Below are 23,379 nucleotides of genomic sequence, written 5' to 3'. Positions count from 1 at the left end.
TTGGATCTCATTTTTGAGGCTATATCTGCAAACAGCATGTTGTGGGACCATGAGTGAATTGGTGAGAACGTTCACAGCCTGCATACATCACACCACAACCGCGCTCACAAGTGTAGGTTTATTCTGAGGCATCTGCCAGAGACATCCCATCAGTTATGAGTATAAAAAGGCTGGAACTAACGTGTCAAAATCCAAATGTCAGAGGAACAGACTGAGGACGAACTGTGTGTGTGTGAGTGAGTGCATGCTTGCGTGCGTGCGACGTGCGTACATTTGTTTGTGTAAAGAAAAACAAAGACAGCGAATGAGACATACCTATAAGGGAAAGAAAGACAGAGAAGGGATGGGGACAGAAATGGGTAACAAACAAGTGACAACAACTGTGCATTGACAGTCCCTCTGGGCACAGCTGAACAGGTGATGGAGGGAGTGTAGCCGCTGCTGAAGAGGGCATCCTGCCAACTCACTATGGTCTGCCATGGAAAGCTGTCAGATTATAAATTACCTGTGAATTTGTTGATAACCGACCTCCAAATGGCATTTACCCGCATTTTGGTTCGGCATAAATCAGTGCGTCGACTGGGCTGATTGAAGCGCACGCTGGAGAAATATGCAGAAGACCTGTATTGACTGACACATTGTTTCTCGTCCGTCAAGCGATTGATCTTGTTGCCGGGGAAGCTTCGCACCCACTTTATCTCCAAATTACCAGCTGACCTGTCTTCCCTGTTTTATGGCGCTGTTCATACAGAGCTGGAATATAATGACCTAAATATGTGGCTTTCTGCAGCTGCGACTCTGTTCTAAATATCACCAGGTAATAAATACATTAGACCACTTAAACCATGGGTCTTCAACAAGGGGTCCGGGACCCCTAGGCGGTACTCAGAGTTACTACAGGGAGGCCACCAAATGTTTGTGTGATAGGAACTTGTTTTTTACATTAACCACTTGAACCCTGGAATTCCTTTTCTGAGGGGAATAATAAAATAGCTGATCTAAAGTACAAGCTTGCAGCGCGAGGCTTTGTGAGCTCGAACAGCTATTTTCGGCAAAGAGGTGTGGTGTAGGGGAACAAAGAGCAAATCAAGTTCAAGTTTTATAAGTATTGAGGGTTTTAATGGATAACTGTCTGGAAATACACATTAACATGAACCCAACACCGATGATAGTGCTGTCAAACAAGTCTTTGAATGAAGCTTTTTATGAAATCTATGACATGGTTTAATCTGTTACATAATGTTATTATAATATGTAGCGGGGGTCCCTGCTTCATCTCTCTCAGCTACAGTAAGGCGTCCTTGCCCTGAAAAACGTTGAAGACCCCTGACTTAAACCCTATATACTGTACTTCATTGACCGGGTACCTCTAAGGGGTCTATACCTCCTTTTTTCCCCTCTACTCCAAATCTCTTCACAAGAAAATGGCCGATCTACAAGCTCACAACTTGTAGATCTGATATTTTGACACATAGCCTAGTTTTGACATGCCCAGAATAGGGAGGCTAGGATCATGATGTCGGATGTGTTGCATTTCACAATGTTTTTATTTACGGATTTCTCTCCTATTGCATGGAGAGGCGTTAAAGTATTTTCCACTGGCATCAGACAGACACACACAGTGTAGCCGACAGTTTATAGCTTCATGTTGGAAGGAAAGCATGGTTTAATCTGAGCCTGTTTCACACTGCTACATGATGTAATGGAGTCCACCTGGCTCTTTGCACTTACTCAGCTGTTCTTATTCTATTCTCGGTGTGTGTGTGTGTGTGTGTGTGTGTGTGTGTGTGTGTGTGTGTGTGTGTGTGTGTGTGTGTGTGTGTGTGTGTGTGCACGCGCGTGTGCATGCGTGCAGACTTTGTGTATGTGACATGGACAGACTTGGTCGAAATGAGTTTATTGGAGAAGTGAGGGTGGCCTTGAAGAAACTGAAAGAGGGGGAGAACAAGAGATACAATATGGGACTGGAGAGAATTGCACAGGTAGATACAGTGTGCATGTGTGCGTGTGTGTGCGTGCATGCGTGCGTGCGTGCGTGCATGCGTGTCACAACAATCTTCGCCAGGCTGAATGCATGCTTGTCATATATACTGTATGTTCCTCTTCTATATATACAGTATGTGATGTTGGCCTATGGGATGAACTTCTCTATCTCTTCCTGTCTCATCCTCTCTTTGTCTCTATCTCTATATGTTTGCATCTCTCTCTCTCTCTCTCTCTCTCTCTCTCTCTCTCTCTCTCTCTCTCTCTCTCTCTCTCTGTGTCTCGTAGAATAAAGAAAGCAACAATCAAACAGTGGAGCAGGGAGCGCCCATAGCAGAGGAAGAGGTAGGACTTTTCATTAGAGCTATTATTAACAATGCCATTAGCATTGTTTGAAGCAAAGGGGGGGAAGAAAAGGCTGATTGGTAATTTGCTTTTTCTCATCTGAAAATCTAATGAATTTTCTTATCTTTCTGGCAATTCTAATAGACCCACCCCACCTTCTAGCCTGGTTTTAATTATCTGATTTTAATCACCGGCTGTGTATCTGAATGACATGTACTTTTAATAAATCAGTGAAACCAGTGAAGTTCAGAACAACCGAGCAGCTTTCCAATTACTCCCCACCCTGGTTGCACTGATAGGATCTTCTCTCTCATCATCGTTTTGGATCATAATAGTGTTCCATCTCTGACTAGATTAATTTAACGCTTCAGTAGTTAAAGTGGAAAGTAAAGGAATTTTGTTTTGTCAGTTGTAAATAATTGCTTCCATTACGTCACACAAGTTTTGATGTGAATATTTGATGTTTCACATCTATCGTCCAACCGTCCAATAATAATCTTATCGTCGTTGTCGCGTGGAAACCTTGTATGTTCAAAACTGTTAGTTTAGTATTTAGAGTTTTAAAAATGATCTAAACTAGTGAAAATAGCCGATCTACAAGCACACTAGTGAAAATAGCCGATCTAGATCAGCTATTTTCACTAGTTTTGTGCAATAGTCTTATGTGATGAACCAGGGTTTTACTTTACGGAAAAACATACAAATTTGAAACTTGGAGATACAAGGTTTCTGCCCGACAGTGACGTTATAATCTTGAGCTTGACTGGAATGGAACTGTTCTGGGAATATTCATGCATGCATAAACTGTCCTCTATATTTCCAAATTGGAACCCGCAAGGGCAAATAGTAGCTGGGTAACTAATCTTTGCCAGCAATCAGAATCCATTTGATATTAACACTTACTCAAGTTCAACAATTTAAATTACCAGAGACTCTGCATTGAAGTTGAAAGAATAATGAACTGTCTTGGCTGTATGATCCATAATAATACAAGGGTCTGTTGGTATCAACCAAAAAGGGGGAAAATAGGTTACAGGAGCGCTACTGGTATCCCTCAAACCACAGTTACTCATGGAAAGTAATAATATTCAGGAGAGAAGAACAATTATGTACATGTATGTCAAACAGGCATACAAAATCCAGGTCCAGGCAATCAGGCACTGTATTTTAAGGCCTTTATTGTAAATTATTTGGTCTAGAGAAATCAAAATACACCAACATGTGTCGGCTTGCGCCTTCCTCAGGGTGTAATGAAGCAAAGAAACACAGAGTTGGCCTAATTATAGGTGTAGATGTCCCCTGGACATGAGGAGGAGGTTTGGTCCACCTCTCCTTTCCATGGGATGTTTCCGTGAGCAGAGCGCTTTTGTTTCCCCCGCATCTCCTGACATCATTATATCACATTAGAATAGTCCCCACTCCTTGGGGTGTTTTTGTCACATTATATATATACACACAGAGAATACCAGTCAGTTTGCCTACCCGCCCCGGCCATGCCGTTCGCCCTGTGTGTGTGTGTGTGTGTGTGTGCGTGCGTGTGTGAGAGAGCAAACGGTTCAATTCGGTGGGCGAAAGGACTGCGCCTAAACACTGGGCGAATGGAGTGTTACCCACCACACAGATAGGAGAAATTCGTCCTCTGCATTTACCCATCCTATAACAACTAGGAGCAGTGAGCAGCCATTCGATTCTACGGCACTCGAGGCTTGCTCAGGGACGCACATCGACATTGCTGGCCTGACCTGGAATCGTACCCAGAACAACCAGGGGCTCTGGCTCCACGGGCAGGCTCACTAACCACTCAGCTATGGCCTCCCCAGCCAGCATTACAGCTTACAGTTTAGGCATTTAGCAGACGCTCTTAATCCAGAGCGACTTACAATAAGCAGGTAATAAATACATCAATACAATAAGCAAGGTAATACATCAACATCAATACATCAATAGCATAGAAATATCAATCTAGAAAAAATAACGTAAGTAGACCAAGCACCTAATCAGTAAAAAAACTTTATATAAAACCTAAAAATCCTATCTAGCTTTCATGTATGGTCATTGAGGGTAGCCGAGTGCTACGGTAAGTGCTATGGGCTAAGGTGGAGTCTGAAGAGGTGAGTCTTCAGGCCACTGCGGAAACTATAGGGAGTGAGTCTGTCGTTCTAAGTGCGACAGGGAGTTCATAACAAAGTTTGGGGGCTAGGAGGGCGAATTGTCTAGGACAAGTGGATTTTTGTCCTGGAGTTTTTAGCGAAGGTTCTGTCAGCATCCCTGTGTTAGTCGATCTGAGTGAACGGGTGGGGTTGTAGGGGTTGACCAGGCTTTGGACGTATGGAGGTGCCATACCATTGGCTGATTTGAAGGCCAGCATTAGTGTTTTGTATTCTGTGCGGGCCACAACCGGGAGCCAGTGGAGGGAACGGGGACACATGTGAGAATATTATTATTAATGCTGCTTCCATTAGATGGTCCAATGCAGTTTTCCTCAGCAGTAACTATTTGTCTCCTCTAACTTGCTAAATAACAATGCACTATGAAGCAGGCACAACAAACTCTTAAAGGGAATCGGAGACTATGCTCTTATTGGTCTAATTTATGTCATGCCCAAACACAACAATGACTAATTCAGAATCTAAATAGAACCCCTTTGTGTCGTGTGCCCCACTTTGAGCCCAGATAATGCCCAGGAGACCCCACTGACACAGTTGTGCCCTGCGTTTGTGTGTGTGTGTGTGTGTGTGTGTGTGTGTGTGTGTGTGTGTGTGTGTGTGTGTGTGTGTGTGTGTGTGTGTGTGTGTGTGTTTGCTTGTGTGTGTGTACTCGCGCGCGTGCGTGTGTGTGTGTGTGTGTGTGCGTGTGTGTGTGTGTGTGTGTGTGTGTGTGTGAGTGTGTGAATTGATTACCACAGGAATGACAGATTATGTGGAGGAGAAACCAATTTTTTACCTGTTGTGCAAAAACATTTTATCTTTTTTCGTGCAATGGTTGCAAAACAGCCAATCTATTTTTCTAACATTTTGAAAGGGTTTTATCAGTTTGAACCGACACAAAAAGGTATTAACAAGAGCTTGTGACTAATAGCAGCCGTTATCCTCCCTTGGGATGGTCTGTTATCACCGCTGTCATGCCTTAGCCAAGGCTCAGTAGTCTGACTACCAGCTCCCAGGAGCCCGAACAGTAGCTCCCAGGAGCTGGTAGCTCCGTTATCACCCTTGGTCTTGTCATTGCAACACACATTCAGAGGAATAATGTACTGGTCGCTCCCTCAGTGAGATTCGAACCCGGGCCGTTGGATTACCAGGATTGTTTTTGCTTGGTTTTAACTTTTAATGGCACATAACTCGGTACCTGCACGTGGCGTGGCGGTGAAAAATACTATGCCTACACCTAAACCTAAACCTAACCTCAGTAAAACTATGCCTCAACCCAACCCAAAAACCCTAACCTTAACCTCAGTAAAACTATGCCTAAACCTAACCCAAACCCTAAACCTAACCTCAGTAAAACCATGCGTAAACCTAACCCTAAAAAAATTGTCAGAGCGGCGCCTCCATCTCAGTAGCGTCCTCAGTAAGAGCGCATGGCTGGAATTCCCAACCTGGTAGTGTCATATCCCAGCGTGACTTATTTTTCCCCCCTCTGAACGTGTGTTGGCGCATGCGCATTGCAATGACAAGACCGCGGCTGATATCGGGTCTCCCAGCTCCTCGGAGCTGATAGTCAGACTGAGCCTTGGCTAAGGCGTGACAACAGTGATAACATGCCCATCCCAAGGGATGATAACGCATGTATCAGGTGCTAATAGCTACTTTTGAACGATTTGTGTTTAACACAAATCATCTCTTTTGGTCCCTGGCAAAAACGTTTTCAGATGTGGCCAAACACATACCATTTTGGGTGTCCTTGGCACGAAAACGTTTGAGAATTATTGATTTAGAAGGCATTAAAGGAGTGTGGATCACTAGCATCCTTCAAAATCGCCCTGAAAAACCACTTACAGGCAGCAGCCGTTCGCAACTGGTAAAACAAACCTAGCCCAGCCCTACCCTCCCCTGCCCCTTCTTTGTATATACTTACTCTTTGTATAGACTCACTGTTATTTATTTTTTTCCTTTCTTATTTATTTTTATTTTTATCGATTATATCTACTGCATAGTACTGTGTTCTATTCGTCTGTCATTCAATGTTATATGAGATACTTAAATGGTTTTCCACAGGAAACCATTTAAGAAAAGACTAAGCTTATTTAGCTTAGTCTTTTCTAGGATCTCCTTTTAGTAGACCTTGTACCAGTGAACTGTACCATCATGAAACTGTACCTTTCCTATGCAAACTTCTAATAAAGTCTTCAATCAATCAATCAATCAATCAATTTGTAGATGAATGGGCCTCAGGTCTCAATGTTGTGTCTCTGCTGTCTGTGCCCCCATGCAGCGAGGACGTATCCTGGTGTCGCTGTGCTACAACCCAGAGAAGAGCAGCCTCTTAGTGGGCATCATACGCTGTGCTCATCTGGCTGCCATGGACTCCAATGGATACTCTGACCCCTTTGTCAAAATGTGAGTAATGTTTGAATGTTTAAAGTAATAGAGTAATAGTTGATGTATTAAATGGATGATAGCCCATTTGTCTGTGTAGAAGGGGAGAAGGATTAGGGGCTGTCCAGGAGCATTAGGGGCTGTCCCAAGGATATAATATTCATACAGTATGTTGTATCATTGTCTGTTGCACTATTGTTTTGTCCAGTGTTTTTGAGTGTTGAATGTTTAATGGGCCACAATATGAAAACAAGCCTTTGGGTTTTTGTGTGTCTCTCTCTCTTTGTTTTTTCCTTTTTTTTTTTTTTTTTTTTTCTTTTTAGCTCATTGTAGTTTTAAAACTATGTCACTAAAGTATTCAATCAATCAATCAATCACTGAATCCACTCAAATAGATCAAGGTCAAGATTAAAATGATATAATCATCCATATCTCAGGAATGGAGGGATGTAGCCGTGAAAGCTGACTTGAGAGCTAACTTTTCAAACTCATCAGTAAGACATGCGGATTCTCAATCATCAAGAAGACCTGAGATTGCGTACTTTATGATCAATGGGTGGGCCAACCAACCTTATTATACAGTATGCTGTGATGGGTGTCGCCTATTATAAATCTGAGGGCAGTCTGGTAGCAGCATAAATCAGACCTTCTCAAAGTGGGGTCCAGGGACCTTCAGGGTTCATGCAGGGTTCCTTAAGAGGGTTCCAAATGGACTCTTACCATTGTGTAACTCTAAGAGTTATGGCAGACCTTGAAATTAAAATATTTTAGAGCCAGTGGAGTATAAATTGTGTATGAGTAGTGGCTGGAGGCCACCATAGCTCTTTTCTTGATAGTGCTGAAAGCAGAGAATGAATGTCTCTTGGACCAGGTTTTTGGCATCAGTACCCAGTGGGAAAGGTCCAGCTCAGGCGGTTTGCTCAGATGCTCAGAAGCATTCGTCGTTCAGAACGTAATTGCTCCCGTTATAAACTTCAGAGGAGACTGCTCTTCGCTGCCCTCGGATACGCCAATCACCATCGACCAGTGGGGCAAGAAAGCATCAACTTTTGGATGCTGAGGGTGTGTGCTGAGCAACTTGCTGTCCCGTTCAGGGACCTCTTCAACCTCTCTGGGTTGCCCCAGCTGTGGAAGACATCGGGCCCTATTTTCATCCATGCCTTACCCCTTATCTCTAAACTCAAGCCATTTCTTTTATCTGATCTATAAGCTCACAACTTGTCGGCTATTTGAAGTTTTCTTTTTGTAATGTTTTTCAAAATAGTAAAAAAAGGCAAAGAAGTATAGGGGTAAGGCATGGACGAAAATAGAGCTATCATGCCTTGTCACAAGAAATGCCATCCCTCTGCCCCAGACGACTGTTTCATTAGAGTGGTCGCCTTTGTCGCAGGTACGATTCCCGGACAGGCAGCTATGTGTCGATGTGTCCCTGAGCAAGACCCTTAACCCCTAATTGCTCCCCGAGTGCCACATATATGGTTGCTCACTGCTCCTCCTAGTCGTTATAGGATGGGTAAAATGCAGAGAATACATTTCACGTATGTACAAATGTACTGTGACAAACAACTACCGAAGGTGTGGGACCTATATTATTATTATTATTATTATTACCCTTATTATTATTACCCTTATTATAATTACCCTAGTCGGTGTATATTAGATTATTCTAATGTGCTTTCATCTGTTTGTTTGTTTTTCTTGGTGGGGGGGTCATCTTGTGAACTTCCATTGGAGGATAAAGAGGTGAAGAAACACCCTTGATAGAAAGCAGACTCTATCTCTCTCTCTCTCTCTCTCTCTCTCTCTCTCTCTCTCTCTCTCTCTCTCTCTCTCTCTCTCTCTCTCTCTCTCTCTCTCTCTCTCTCTCTCTCTCTCTCTCTCACGTCTCTTTCTGTTGTCATAGTTTCTCTTTTTATTCTTTCTTGCCTGGTTATTGATTTCTTCCTGTCCTTCAGTAGAGGCACTCTGTGCCTTAGTTACCAGTCCATTCATATGCACAATGTGACAGAGCTCTGTGGTGTGTTAAAGTCGTACATCTAAATCACACAGATTTATTCTCCTTAATCTTTTGACTGATTTACCGATTTGAAGGAACTCTATTCATAACAAAAAAGTTCTTTATTTGAATGTAGTACTTCTTTGACTTTGTCTGTTGTGTTTGAACATTGCTTCAGTCCATTATGTATTGAGTTCCAACCCACAGGTTTTACAAGAACCGCTGCCAAAGGGTACGATAACGGTCCAAACATTTCTCAATAATGAATTTACTTCATGACAGCTTATTGAAGTGTCAGAGTGTTAGCCTCCAGCCTGAACATTGGCCATTTGTAATTCAGACAAACTTGATATATTTCTCTTCACTAATGGTACTAGGAAGTCACATTGGAATTGAAAACGTCTTTTACAAAATGAGACCAAGCCAAGAGAGAGCAAAAGCAGCAACATACAAAAAGAAATACGTGACAATGCCCGTGTAGATAAAGATAAGATGATGACTTTCATAAGAAGATTTGGGCCTGTGGCCGTTTCTCACATAGTGAAGTAGTTAGACAGATTCATGGGCACTGGTCCTGTGAGGATTTTGAAAACCAGGCCCATTGCAAGTTGCTGTATTCTGTCCTCTACCCTGAGCCGTACCACCCTAGCATAATGAGCAGGGGTGAGGTGTGAGGTCTAGTAGTAGTCTTAATAGTTTGTTTTGAGAGGTCTGTAGTTTTGATTTGAGACTTTTTAGTACCTTTGAGGGGCTAGAGTACCATGTGCATGCAAAGTCAAAATGGCATTGGGTGAGTGCTCCACTGCACAGTGCACACCCCATCTAAAAGCTGCCCATCTCTGCAAAGAGCAGACTCCCATAATAATCTAGAGTCCATGATCATCTTAAAGGTCCTGTGGAGACTTGGGCAAGATTGTCTGTTAATAAACTCGCCTCATCCCCATGAAATGTCAGTTCTTTTATGAAAAATCCTCATAGTGTAGAATGTCCGAAAAAGCATATTAGAAAATGATCCAAAATGTTTTGTCTTCTATCCTTCCACATTGGATTATACAGTTTTATGGCCAAGATAGCCAATGAATAGGAAATGAAATGGGGGGGGATTCACAGTGTAATATGATTAGATATTCTTGAGGTGTTTGATAAGGGCTATGTGTCCACTCTGCATACTCAAGGTCAATCGTACATCATATGTATTTGGAGACGTCCAGCCAGGATGTAACAGAGAGTACGTGGTAGGGATGTCTTCTTATCATGATATATTTGCTAGCGGTGAGGAAGCAAGAGAGACAGGGACGTCTCTCGGAACAGCTCAGGGTACAGGTACTGTATTATATATACTGTACCAGAACTCCCTCTTTTCCAGCAGACTGTGTTGTAGATATCGTCTGGTTTTAGCGCAAACTGGAGCGAAGAGAACACAGGTCTAAACAATAGCAGTGTCAGGTGGAGCAGGGAGTAAAATAACGTCGTTGTCGGGTGGAAACCTCGTATCTCCAAGTTTCAAATGTGTACGTTCTTTCGCAAAGTAATGCCCTGCTTCATCATACAAGGCCGTCGCGCAGAAGTAGTGAAAACAGCAGATCGTGCGAGGCGTTGTGTGCTTGTAGATCGTCTGTTTTCACTAGTTTAAATCATTTTTAAAATGATAAATGCAAAACGAACGGTTTTGGACACAGTTTTTTTCCACCCGACAGCGACGATAAGCTTTTTTGCAGGCACCCTCTTGCTTCTCATGAGAGCATATCTGCATGCGTCGCACAAACATACACCGCTCATAACCCCATTGTGCGGGTCTTATCTCTTGTTAAGGCCCATGCAGGCTCATGTATTTACATTTTGCTTTAGCCATTTTTAAACAAGTACCTTGCTGTCAGACATTTCAACACAAAGCCTAGTAATACATAAGAATTTTAGGTGAATGCTTGCGGGCTTATCAAAGAACCGAGCCATCCCAACCGCAGCCAAGTTTGGTAACAGTAAAGAAAACAGACTTTCTTAATAACAGCAGTACACAACACAACATGCCAATAACACAAACTAAAATGATAAAATACAAAAAAAAAAGGTAAATACAGAGTTTAAAATGTTGCCTGCTTCAGTTCAGACACATAGTACCAAACAGTGCAACCACTTACCACTTTTGTGATTTTGACTACCTTGCGATAATAACCAGTTAGACTTCTTATATATCGTCACTGTCGGGCCGAAACCTTGTATCTCCAAGTTTCACATTTGTACGTTTTTTTCACCAAGTAAAGCCCTGCTCCATCATACAAGGCTGTCGCACAAAAGTAGTGAAAACAGCCGATCTGCAAGCACACAACGTAGATCTGCTGTTTTCACTAGTTTAGTTCATTTTTAAAATGATAAATACAAAACGAACGGTCTTGGACATACAAGGTTTCCACCCGACAACGACGATATGCGCACTTTCCAACTTGTTTGCAGTTTGTGACTGTTCAGCAATACAACTCACCGACACCAGATTGCACATCAGATAGTTGAATGTTGAATGAGGCAGAGCTAAACTATGTTTCAATTCAGAAGAATGTTTCTAGTCCTTCGGGACAGACAGGCCTCTTGCTTCTAAAGCCTCCAGCACTTCTGACTAGAATATGAATAAATAGCTCAGTTCACATTGTTTGAACGCCTTCAGCAGATCACTGCTATAGCAGATGCACCAAGGGCAGCAGGGCATGGTCTTGCAGACCCAGGCCAACGAACCGGCACGCAACAACAATCCAAATGTGTTTTCTTTTTCCTTATTTCTCATGCAGATTACTACATGATCCGCATGACAAACTGGCATTTGTATTTATTAGTTGGAATCAGTGTTGTTTTTGACAGCAAATTTTGATTTAGTTTTAGTCGTAGTCTTTTGAATAAAATGTATTTTAGTTTTAGTCATAATTTAGTCACCCGAACAGTTTTAGTTTTTGTCTAATTTTAGTCAACTAAATATCATAAGATTTTAGTCGACTAAATCCACTGTTGATTTAGTCAACTAAAATGTATTTTGGCAGGCCTTGATGGCATCGTAATGACTGATTTTACACTCGATTGTGTGCTGAAAATAGCAGATCTACAAGCTCACAACGCGTCGCGCTGTGACGCGTTGTGAGCTTGTAGATCGGCTATTTTTCGCACGCAACACCTGAGAGCAACCAAACATAAAATGACTCTCTTCTCCACTAGTCCCTCCCTAACGTTTTAGTCTAGTTTTTATTTTGTTGACAAAATAGTCAATATATTTAGTCTTAGTTTTAGTCATCACAGCTTAGTTTTTATTTCGTTTTTATAAAGTTTTCGCCAGTAAAAGAAACGCAGTCGACAAACATTTTTCGTCATAGTTTTAGTCGACGAAATCAACACTGGTTGGAATGAATAGAACAGCTTCCCTTTACTTGCTATTTATTTGTGTAGGTCAGGCTGCCATCAGTTAATGTTAGTGCTTGAAAATACGTAGCTTCTGGGCATTCCAAATGTTTTCCTCCATGTATTCTTCTCTCATCTGCCCCAGCAGTCCGGAAGCCATTCATCACATGACACCATGTTCAGCCTCAGTCAGCAGCCTCCCCCTGCAGCTTCTTAAACACTGTTTGCTCTTTTTAAATGGCTCAAACCAGCCTATGGAAACGTTGAAATCACCTCCCTGGCTCGCTGCCAGTCCTTCTGCCTCTTCCCTCGCAGAGGGCCCGAAAGGGCATCATTTGACCAGGCGTTATCAATCCACTTGACGAGGGCGGCCTCAACCGCAGACGCTTTCCCCGGGCGCAATCGTTTTCTGTCTCCATCACTAGCCATGACACGTTCTTGTTGTTTGAGTAGACTACACAAAAAGGAACACCAAGTTTCACTGCTGCAACTCGGCTTGTTTTTGGCACTTTGTCATTGAGGAGAGTAAATCTTTCATAGAGAGAAAACACATTTTGTTTTCCTGTCGTGATCTCTATGTCCACACACAGCACCAGCCTCGGGTAGCTAGCTGAGAGCAAGGCGGGGACCGGGTACTGCGAGGCAAAGTTCCATGGCCTTTTTTCTTTTATTATTATTACCGTAATTGTATAATGTAATTGTATAATGTTTCCTCCCATAGCTTGTTGTAATAAACCTGCTACTTGATTACTATTTAAGCAAAGTATCTAAATAACATTTCATTGGAGTAATTCTATTCCAAGCTTTTTTAGCCCTGTAATCATTGTATCACTGTAATTACTGTGATCACTATAAACTGTTTCCACTGTTTATAGTGTTAGTGTCAAAATAATAGCGTGGCATTTCTCCCTCCCCTCGCTTGATACAAAGTCATGTTGCTCATTCTTGCATGTTAGCAGGGGCCATCTGGGAGGATGGGGTCGTTTTAACTGAAACAGGTGAAACGTATGTACAATATGGCTACAATGCAATTAAATGCAGGCCATCTGTGAAAGTGCCAATCTGAAAGACAGTATTGTATGAACGCTTCGCATATGCAGGTGCTTGCTGTATGCATGTCAGCACCTGTATGCTTCTGTTTGCAGGTCAGCAATAAAGTTCCTTGATTCATGTGAACAGGGCATACGCAAATTTGTGCACATACACCATGGTGCACAGTTTGTTATAATCACAGGCCTCAAAACCAATTTGGTTACTTTTTAAGAGCATATGTCAGGTATTCAATTAGCTTTTTAATGTTTGTTTGTTTTATTTATTTATTTTGAGTTTACTTCCTTCAGGAAGAATATGTCTCTGGACACTTCAATCCAAAATGTTAAAACATCAATATTTATTTGAGACAACATACAGCTGTCAAACATTTCCTGCTGACTAAACAGGCTTTCGTCTTTTATTCTGGCGTTCTCGGTGCGCGCGTGTGTGTGTGTGTGTGTGTGTGTGTGCGTGTGTGCACGTGCGTGCGTGCGTGCTTGTGCAAAGCCTAATGCTGCATTCACATTGAGAGAAGCCAAGCTAAAGGTTGGCTTGGTAATTCAATGTAATCTCTATGCACACCAGCTTTTAAAATTTCCATGCTCGAACAAATTTTAAAAGCTGGTTTGCATAGAGATTACATTGAATTACCAAGCCAACCATTAGCTTGGCTTCTCTCAGTGTGATTGCAGCATAAGTTTGCGGAGTATAAGCAGTTATTTTAATTTCTTTTATTTTTTTGCTATGCTATTGGAACATACTGTATTGTATGTTCCAATGTACCAATGAACTGGAATGTTCACATTCCAGGAATGTGTTAAAGTACAGTTGGATAGCCATGTTGGATACAACATGTCTATCCAACTGTACTTTATTCCTTTTTGCCTCTATCATGCAGTTTGTTTTCTGCTCGCTGCAGCGTTCTCCTCTCTTGCCGGCTCTGTCCATTATGAGTCATCTTAGCTCCCCATGCCTTTTCTTAATTGCACCTTCAATATCCATCTTCTTTCACTGGGTGGTGCCGCGTACCCAGGGGCGTCACAAAGGGGGGGGGGGGGGGGGGGGGGGGGGAGTGGGACTGAGTTACTAGGGCCCAAGGTAGAGGGGCCCTAGTAACTTTAGCTATTGAAAAATAGCAGATCTACAAGCTCACAGCGCGGCACCGAGTGCCGCGCTGCGAGCTTGTAGATCTGCTATTTTTGAAAAGTCGTGAAAGTGTGTGAAAGCGAACATTTGTAACTCAAATTTTGCTTCTGGGGGGTCCCTGGAACGAAATATTTTGAGATGGGGGTCCGTGGCCAAATACATATCATCTTGGGGGTCCTTGACATGAAAATGTTTGAGCACCACTGACATGGAAACATAGGTTTCTTGCACACATTTTCACGATTTTTCAAAAATGAGTGCCGCACTGCGAGCTTGTATATCTGCTATTTTTCAATAGTTAACATTCATTCATGGGGGGCCCGCAGTGAATCCTTGGGCCCAGAATTTGGTGTGACGCACCTGCCGTGTACCACACGTAACCACCCCCTCCCTCACCCACCCTCTCAATCTACCTTCTCTTCTTCTTTCTCTCCCACTTTATCAAGTCCGCCCTCACGTCCTCTCCCCTCCTACACCCCCCACCCCCCCCCACCCACCTTACATCACTCACTCCTATCCTGGTGAGACAGCCCCAAGGCAAAGCCCAGGCCAGAATCAGCTGTCCTGGTAAGGATTTGTCACTAGCTCGGAGGCGGTGAAGTTGGGGGGAGTGAGATATCTCTCCCTGCCGGAACATCTTGACGTGGAATTTATGCTGATGATGACAGTCATTGCCCTCTGGGAAACCTTCTGTCGCCTCAATTGCTAGAGTGCATGCTGCTTTCTCATTGTCAAAATAATAGCGTGGCATTTCTCTCATCCCCTCGCTTGATACGAAGTCATATAGCTCTCAAGTTCTCTCTGTGGTGGGGACTGTTCTCTCGTTCTGTATTTTTGTGTTGCTGCTGTTTGGTTCTCTCTGGTGGGTTTGTGTGTCAAGTTACTGTAAATACAAAGTTGTGGTTTAGGTTGCAGTGGTAGAAAGTAACTGAGTACATTTACTCAAGAATTAAGTACAATTTTGAGGTAATTGTGCTTTACTGGAGTATTTCCAAATTTCAATACCGTACTTGTTTTACTTCTACTCCCCTAAATCCCAGAGGCAGATATTGTACTTTTACTCCAACTTCACTACAATTATTTGAAAACTTTATTTACTAGTTAAAATAACTGATTTTCAATTTTAATACATTTTATAGGCCTACATATTGAGTAGGCTATTTTTACTTTTGGTACTTTAAATATATTTTGATGCCATTACTTTTGTACTGTAAATTTTGATTATCAGACTTTTTTTTTACATGGTCGCATTTTTTATGAAAACCTGCAGATCATGTCCGTCCCTAATGTCAAGCGCATGTATGGCCTTGATGTCATCAATATTAAGCCCATATCTGGGAATGCCCATATATGGACGTATTATTGTGTCAGTCTCATGATAACCAGTGGTGGTTGTCGCGACGTGAGTCACATTTGCAAATGAATTCTGTCCTTGTCCCTTTTATGCCCATATATGGAGATCCCTGATGTCATCAATATTAAACCCATATCTGGGAATGCCCAAATATGGACATATTGTGTCAGTCTCTGTTGTTTCAGCGCAACCTCACCCTTTAGGGCGCCTCTCACCCTTAGGGCGTCTTACTGGTAACAGAGTGTTTCTACATTGCAGCATTGATACTTTTACTTAAGTAAAATAAATGTGAGTGCCTTTTCCACCACTCTTAGTTAGTACCTACTACTACCTAGATCTAACGAGAATTAATGGCAGCTTTGGCGCTGTCTTAGAGGATTGAAGACCTTTGGCTCTTTCTCATGCCTTCTCCCAGTGTAGCTCTTGCTATATCCAATAGTGCTCCATTTCTGTATTCAACCTGTGGACTACAGCCATAGTTTAGTTTAGTTTAGTTTAGTTTAGTTTAGTTTAGTTCGGTCCTCATCAACAGTATCACAAAACATACTCATCCAACATTTCTTTCTGGTTGATCGAAAATGCATAGGCTGAAGCTCAAAGCTTATTTATTGCCTAAAATCTATAGTGAGTAGATAGTGAATGAACACTCAAAAATATTCTGTATTTACATTCGAGTACAGTACATTGTTCGTACTGTGCATCATATCCAAATCCTTATGTTGTGTGTATTTTACTGTGTTGTTTGCATTTACTCTCTGTACTTGTTCTGACATTTTCTCCCCTCTACTACACCAAATCTCTTCGCTGACAATAGCAGAAGCTGTTGCAACTTGCGACGCGTGGTAGTCTAGTAGATCAGCTATTTTCAGCGAATGTTTCCTCCAGAATATGGATGCTAGCTGGTGTGTGGTTAACCGTCTCTTGTCATTCTTTGTTTTTCAGAATGCTGGGGCCTGACATGGGGAAGAAATCCAAGTACAAGACCACAGTAAAGAAAAAGACTCTCAACCCAGAGTTCAATGAGGTACATCCCATCCCAAAACTCTACACACAAACCAGCTATTGGCCAATTGGCCTTGTTTACTTTGAATTAGTGACCTATTTGCATTTACTACTTCCGCACAAGTGTCTACTCTAAACTAACCAGATGTTCTAGGTTGTTACATTATATTGTACTTTATATTTTCCCATAAAATTGCGAGCATAGCCTACCGTATTTGGAAAAGCCCCTTTTCAAAGACGTTCCGACCCTTTCAATCTTTACTGTAGACAGCATCCACCATTATATGCTGAACTATGAATATGGCATTTTTAAAGCAAACTATATTATTATAAAGAATACACATTTATTTTAATCGGTCTGTAAGTATGTAAAATCTGCAGTGGCTGGAGGTGGTCAACCTCAGGGACGTGCAGAGAATGTTAGAGAGGCAGGGGCTGAAACTTCTAAAAGGGCCTTTTGGTGGAAATATCGAAAATAGCAGACGGCTATTTTCGGTACTTCATAACACACTAAACTAGGCATAAAAAAGGCTATACTGGAGATGTGGTGTGGATTTCTAGACAGTGAGGGCAATTCTTTCAACATAAGATGCTGCATTCAAATTCAGAAGAGTTTGGACATGGCAATTCTCTTGAATGCTGCCTTCGGGTATGGCATGGAAAGGGGGCACTTTTGTCTGGAGAGGGCACTTTTTACAGACGGATAAAAGGGCAGGGGCTCAAGACCCCTTTGATGTCTATGTGTGCACATGCCTGGTCAACCTGCTCTCCCATTGCGAAATTTCAACCTTGGTATCTGGAAGGACACCTAATGGACATGGTTGCAATTATCTTTCTCCATCAGCAGAATGACGCAATGTTAAACACTAAAGCTCTATGTGGCCCCAGCCAATGAACTGACCCGCAACAGCCCTGCCAATTGAGCTTAGCTCTATTGGCACAGTGGTTTGCGTGTCGGATTGGCGCGTGGGAGAGTGGTGTTCTATTCCAGCTCCCGTGCATCACTCCATCTGTTTTAAAGAACAAGTCACGCAAAATAGTAAAAGGTTTTGAACATGTTTTGCCTACTTCTTGACCTGCCCATAATACCAGGCATAACAGACTGAAAGTGATTAAGGATTGTAGCTTTAAGTCTGAGGTTTCTGAGGCCTCCGTAGTAATTTATCAATTACTGTACTGTACTTGCCTCTGTACAGGAGTTTTCATATGAAGTTTCTCTGGACCAGCTGGCAAAGAAGTCCCTCGAGATCTCAGTGTGGGACTATGACCTCGGAATGAGCAACGACTTCATAGGTAGGCTGCGAGTGCACCTGAACAAGACAGGAAGGAGAGAGAGAGACAGACAGACAGACAAACCTGAGCTGTGTCTCAAGTCCTTAAATTAGTTAATATTTCCTACACTTCTTTCCTATTTCCATGTATGTTACAAGTTATTTTGATACAAGCAAGGAAATAGGGACTAGGAAATAGCATCTAATTTAAGGACTTGAGACGCAGCTTATAGCTTACTAGAAGTTTAGAGTTCAGGCCGCTGTGCGGCCTTCACCGCCATGTTGCGGCAGTGTGGTGTGTGTAATGGCCAAATATAGGTAGTTCTTTTTTTTGAGAAAAAATAGTTTTTTGAGAAAAAATAGTTTTTTGAGAAAAAAATCGTTTTTTGAGGGAAAAAAAGTTTTTTTGAGAAAAAAAAAAGTTTTTTTGAGAAAAAAAAAGTTTTTTGAAAAAAATAAAGTTTTTTGAGAAAAAAATGTTTTGGAAAAAAAAAACGCGCGCGCGCACACACACACACACACACACACACACACACACACGCACACGCACACACACACACACACACCCCTCTGTTGTAATTCGATACTCTACTCTGCTCAGCTCCTCTCCCCCCTCCCTCCCCCCTCCTCCCTCTGTAACTTGATACTCTGATGATCATTTTGAGGTTTCAGCACTGGCCAGAATGGTCAGAATACTCTGTCAGGACTGGCTGCTTTGCGTGAGGCGAGATTTTGTTAAATTGAAATAAATGCGGTTCAAAGAGTGGCATGTTTAAAATGTGGACAGTGTGAAATTTTCACGTTTGTTCGACGTGGTGGCTATGTTTGTGAGAGGTGTTTGTGAGAATATGTAGCTAAACATTCTGCTTTAGGATTGCCTCCAAATGCTCCAATGTAGGTGTTGAGATAGAGGAAGCGAAAGAGAGAGAAGGGGGAAGAAATTGTGAAGAGAATGATTGAACTTGAGTGTTTGAATGAAAGCAGCAAGAACACAGACAACGGAGGGACATGGTTGGGAGAAAATCGGCTATGGAAATTAAGAGAAATGAGAGGCTAAATGATGAGGCTTGAGTGGAGAGCGCTTGAGTTGAACAAATTAAGGAGAGGGTGAGTGAAAGAGGTAAGTGGACGGGCATTAGAAATCAAAGGGGAAGTCCTTCTCCCCTTGGATCCTGTCTGGGCTCGGGCACGCCAGAGTGATACAGCTTTGTGAGGCAGCTAAACAGCTCTGGCATGGCCTGGTGTGGATCACAGCAATGTAGAGCAGTGCAGCGCAGCACAGGGGAGTGGGGGAGCACAGGCGCTGAGGAACAGAGAGAATGGATTACCACCCTGGGAGCTCCAAGGCCCTGAGATCAAAGTGGGTTTCTCGATCTGGCTCTGCCTCTGGGTTCCCTCTCTCTCTCTCTGGGTTCTCTCTCTCTCTCTCTCTCTCTGTGCGTGTGCGCGTGTGTGTGTGTGTGTGTGTGTGTGTGTGTGTGTGTGTGTGTGTGTGTGTGTGTGTGTGTGTGTGTGTGTGTGTGTGTGTGTGTGTGTGTGTGTGTGTGCGGGTGTGTGTGTCTGTGTGTGTGTGTGTGTGTGTGTGTGTGTGTGTGTGTGTGTGTGTGTGTGTGTGTGTGTGTGAGTGTGTGTGTGAGTGAGTGAGTGTGTGATGGCGGGGGCTGCTGATATATGGTTGAGTGAGTTATTCGTCTTGCTTGGATAAAAGGCCGTTGGTCTAACGTATAGCCCCATGTGTGTTCCCAAGGCCATTATCATTTTACAGAGTGCACAGCACGAGGCCATGATTTCTTAATTGGAGTTGGGAGAAAAATGACAGACACAAAGATAGATGGCAAAGGCGATTCAAGGAAGTAAGGAAGGAAGAACAAAGAAAGAAAGAATGGAAGGAAGGAAGAACAAACTAACCAGTGTGTGTGTGTGTGTGTGTGTGTGTGTGTGTGTGTGTGTGTGTGTGTGTGTGTGTGTGTGTGTGTGTGTGTGTGTGTGTGTGTGTGTGTGTGTGTGTGTGTGTGTGTGTGCGTGCGTGCGTGCGTGCGCGTGCGTGTGTGCGCGCGCGTGTGTGCACGCTTGGTATGTCATGCAGGCATTCACCCCATCTGTTTCATCTTGTCCATCAGGAGTGCTTCATCGCTCTTCTGTCCCCCATGTCTGTCACACTCACCAACCATTCATCACCAACCGCCCACAGGCTCACAGAACACTGAATCGATCTGGGATATAGGTGCAGGCAGGGAGAGAAGACAGGGGAGTAGTTAGGAGGGAAGGATGGAGATCACGCGCATGTATTGTATTCAGATAGCAGCTTATCGAAGAGAGAGAGAGAGAGAGAAAGACTTGAGTGAGTGAGAAAGAGAGAGTTTATGTGATTGAATTTGCATTATGTGCTAAAGCACCGTTAGCCTTGGGCGACATTTAATGTGGAGGCAGGCCACAGATCCGATACTGAGTCCTGTTTCCTTGTGCCCGACCCAGTCGATATCGGAGCTGCTCTGAGAAAAGCGACATTGCTAAAATAGTGTATCTCAAATAGTGCACTTCAAGATCCGTTGACTGTGCATTCATAGCCCGGAGAGCAACTCCGTAATAGGTACGGTGAGGAAACTGTCTCTCCCTGCCTTTGTATGCCTCTCTACCTGCACCTCAGCTCCCTTGTCTGTCATCACTGCCATTTCCTATTTCTCTCCTGTCCATCAATGCTTTTCTCATCTCTGTTTTAATGTTTGTGTTGCGTTCTTTCTTCTGTCTGTTTTGTCTCGTCAGCCTGCCAGCCTACCAGACTTTCATGTTGCCGGGGAGGTTTTCTGACAATGTGCCTGTTTCTTTCTTTCCATTGCCCTTTTACTTGTTTGACACCAAACACTCTCCTCTCTCCACCTGGTTGTCTTCATCTGTTAATTGCACCTCTCTCTCTCTCTCTCTCTCTCTCTCTCTCTCTCTCTCTCTCTCTCTCTCTCGTTTTCAGGTGGAGTGGAGCTGAGCATAAATGCAAGTGGACAAAGACTCAGACACTGGTTTGAGTGTCTCAAAAATAAAGGGAAAAAAGTCGAGTACTGGCACACACTCACACAACAAGGAGCCCCAAGCAACGACAAGCCAGACTAAATCAATCACACAGAAACATTTCAGACACACACACACACACACACACACACACACACACACACACACACACACACACACACACACGCACGCACACACACACACACACACACACACACACGCACACATGCACACAAACATACATGTCATTCACATTGTACACTCTCACATGAAACAATGAAACGCTTATCACTAACAGGATCAAGTATAGTCTGATGTATGCTTTGCTTCATGGTGCTGTTGCTCAAATGCGAAAATAACTGATTTCAATCGACGCCTACACATCGCGCTCATCGCTTGGACGAGTGACACCACCCTGCGCCAAAGCATGACTTGGGCCTAAGGTCGTAATAGGAGCTAGGGGGAAAAAAAGAATGCAATAATGATGTTGACGTGTAATACAATAATAACAGCAACATACTAATAATATCATCTCCTTCTTCAAGGTGAGCTAATTTGTGAAAATGTCTCTCATTAAAAGTGTTGACGATGAAAACAAAATTCACAAATTCATCCTTTAACGTTTGACATTGTGGAAGTCACACACATTTTGTCATTCGAATTTTCACAAAAAAAGAAAAGAAAAAAGGTTCCTTAAAGGCTGTCTTCACCCATTTTCAACCTTTCTTGGTATAATTGGTCCTCACTAATGCTCATTATAATATTGTACCATTTTTGTCTACTCTGGGCTGTGGTTCTGGATTGTCCTCAGTGAGTAGAAAAAAAGGTAAATGAGCATTAGAGAGGACCAATTATATGAATATAGGTTGAAATCAGTGAAGTCATAGCCTACTTAAAAGTATAGGCCTATCACTAAAAGGGTCAGACCATATACATGACTCATAAAGTGGTATATCGTAAATGTCAGGATGTGATAACGGGGTGATTCTGTTCTCCCTCTGTACGAGGGAATCTTTTATTTCCCTAGTGGTTCTTGATCTAATGCAAAACAACACAAATTCTCTTAAAGCACAAAATGATCCATTTTGGTGGATTCGTACCTTTACAGATGTACTTTTCAATGTCGTTCCAGTGTCTGTCAGTGACAGTGGTTGTCTGCACACCATCATATCAGCAAATTAAACAAGTGTTGACTGTTGAAATGTGTTGTGTGGGTACTGTACGTTAGCATGCGCACACGCACACGTATGCAGTATGCGTGAACATGAAGGCCAGCCTGCATTTTCAGTTTGTCTCTCTGTAATTACATCATGGCCCACTTGATTTTTATTTTTAACTCCAACAAGAATATGAAAAGGAGAAAGAGATACGGAAAATCTATATCATGTTAGAATGTTAAGTGATGCGTGATCCTCGCTGAAGGACACTGACAGGCAATCAGTCATGTGTGGCAAACCATGGCTGTCCCTTCCTTGCCCACAGACAGACAGTCGTACAGGGCAGAGGTCCCGTCCCATAGGACCCCTGCTCCCGGACCCTCTTGACTTTTCACCCAACCAAAGGCTGAGGAGATGCACGTACTGCATATGATGCAGCGGGGATTCTATCTTTGGAGTTATCGTTCGGAGCTGTCAAGCGGATGTCACGACCACAACTCAGTGGATTCAATATTGACATTTTGTATTACGAAATGTGATTGAGTTAACTTTAGTCTTTGGTTGAGACTAAAACTTTTGATCGTGAACTAAAAACAGAGCTGGTTGAAATGTAAATAGCACCCAAAAATGTTAATGGTAACTGCAGCCATCAGATGAAGTCACTCTATCAGTTTTTTTCCCAAACCCATAACAATCTGGTGTAGTGGAAGGTGTGTATATAGGGCACTGGGCGAGAGATGATAACACCATGGGACAATTGTATCTATTTTTGTGAGATACAGGATTGCCTTTGGAGATAAACAGAGCTCTAGGTTGCCAGACGGACAATGGAGCATCCTCATAATTTGATGGGATTGTCAAGAGGAACAAGAAGGATTATAAGCTTCATTGAAACCCTTTGGAATGCAATGGACAATGAGCAATTATAGTATATCGGGGCAAAGAACACTGGCATAGGATGGTAGTGGTGGTGGTGTGTGTATGTGTGTGTGAGCGAGTGTGTCTTTGTCTGTTTGCGTGTGTGTTTGTTGGTTGGTTTCTGAACCTCTCTATATGTAAATGAGGTTTATGGGGTACTATGTTGCAGTAGTCATCATGCTCCTACCAGGGTGATGAGTGGTGCCTCCACAGTTCATCATAAGACTATAACTATGGCCCCATGGTTCACAGAAGCCCC

General features: G+C 42.8%; 1 protein-coding gene across 1 annotated transcript in view; it reads left to right on the top strand.

Annotated features, from left to right (window-relative positions):
* The window catches only part of doc2g (double C2-like domains, gamma), a gene marked incomplete at both ends in the record, with an annotated part of 37,169 nt that extends 16,022 nt beyond the window's left edge, over window positions 1-21,147 (top strand). Inside the window, 6 exons of the mRNA XM_080721209.1 lie at window positions 1,856-1,982; window positions 2,272-2,328; window positions 6,760-6,884; window positions 16,712-16,793; window positions 17,968-18,064; window positions 21,008-21,147. Of these exons, the coding sequence (XP_080577335.1) occupies window positions 1,856-1,982; window positions 2,272-2,328; window positions 6,760-6,884; window positions 16,712-16,793; window positions 17,968-18,064; window positions 21,008-21,147 (628 nt within the window). The remainder of the gene's footprint in view (window positions 1-1,855; window positions 1,983-2,271; window positions 2,329-6,759; window positions 6,885-16,711; window positions 16,794-17,967; window positions 18,065-21,007) is intronic.
* Between the last annotated feature and the right edge of the window lie 2,232 nt (window positions 21,148-23,379).

The sequence above is a fragment of the Nannobrachium achirus genome, assembly GCF_963921795.1.
Source record: "Nannobrachium achirus genome assembly, chromosome: 3".
In the NCBI taxonomy this organism is placed as follows: Eukaryota; Metazoa; Chordata; class Actinopteri; order Myctophiformes; family Myctophidae; genus Nannobrachium; species Nannobrachium achirus.
Note: the sequence above shows the minus strand (reverse complement) of the source record. Positions and strands in the feature narration are given on the sequence as shown.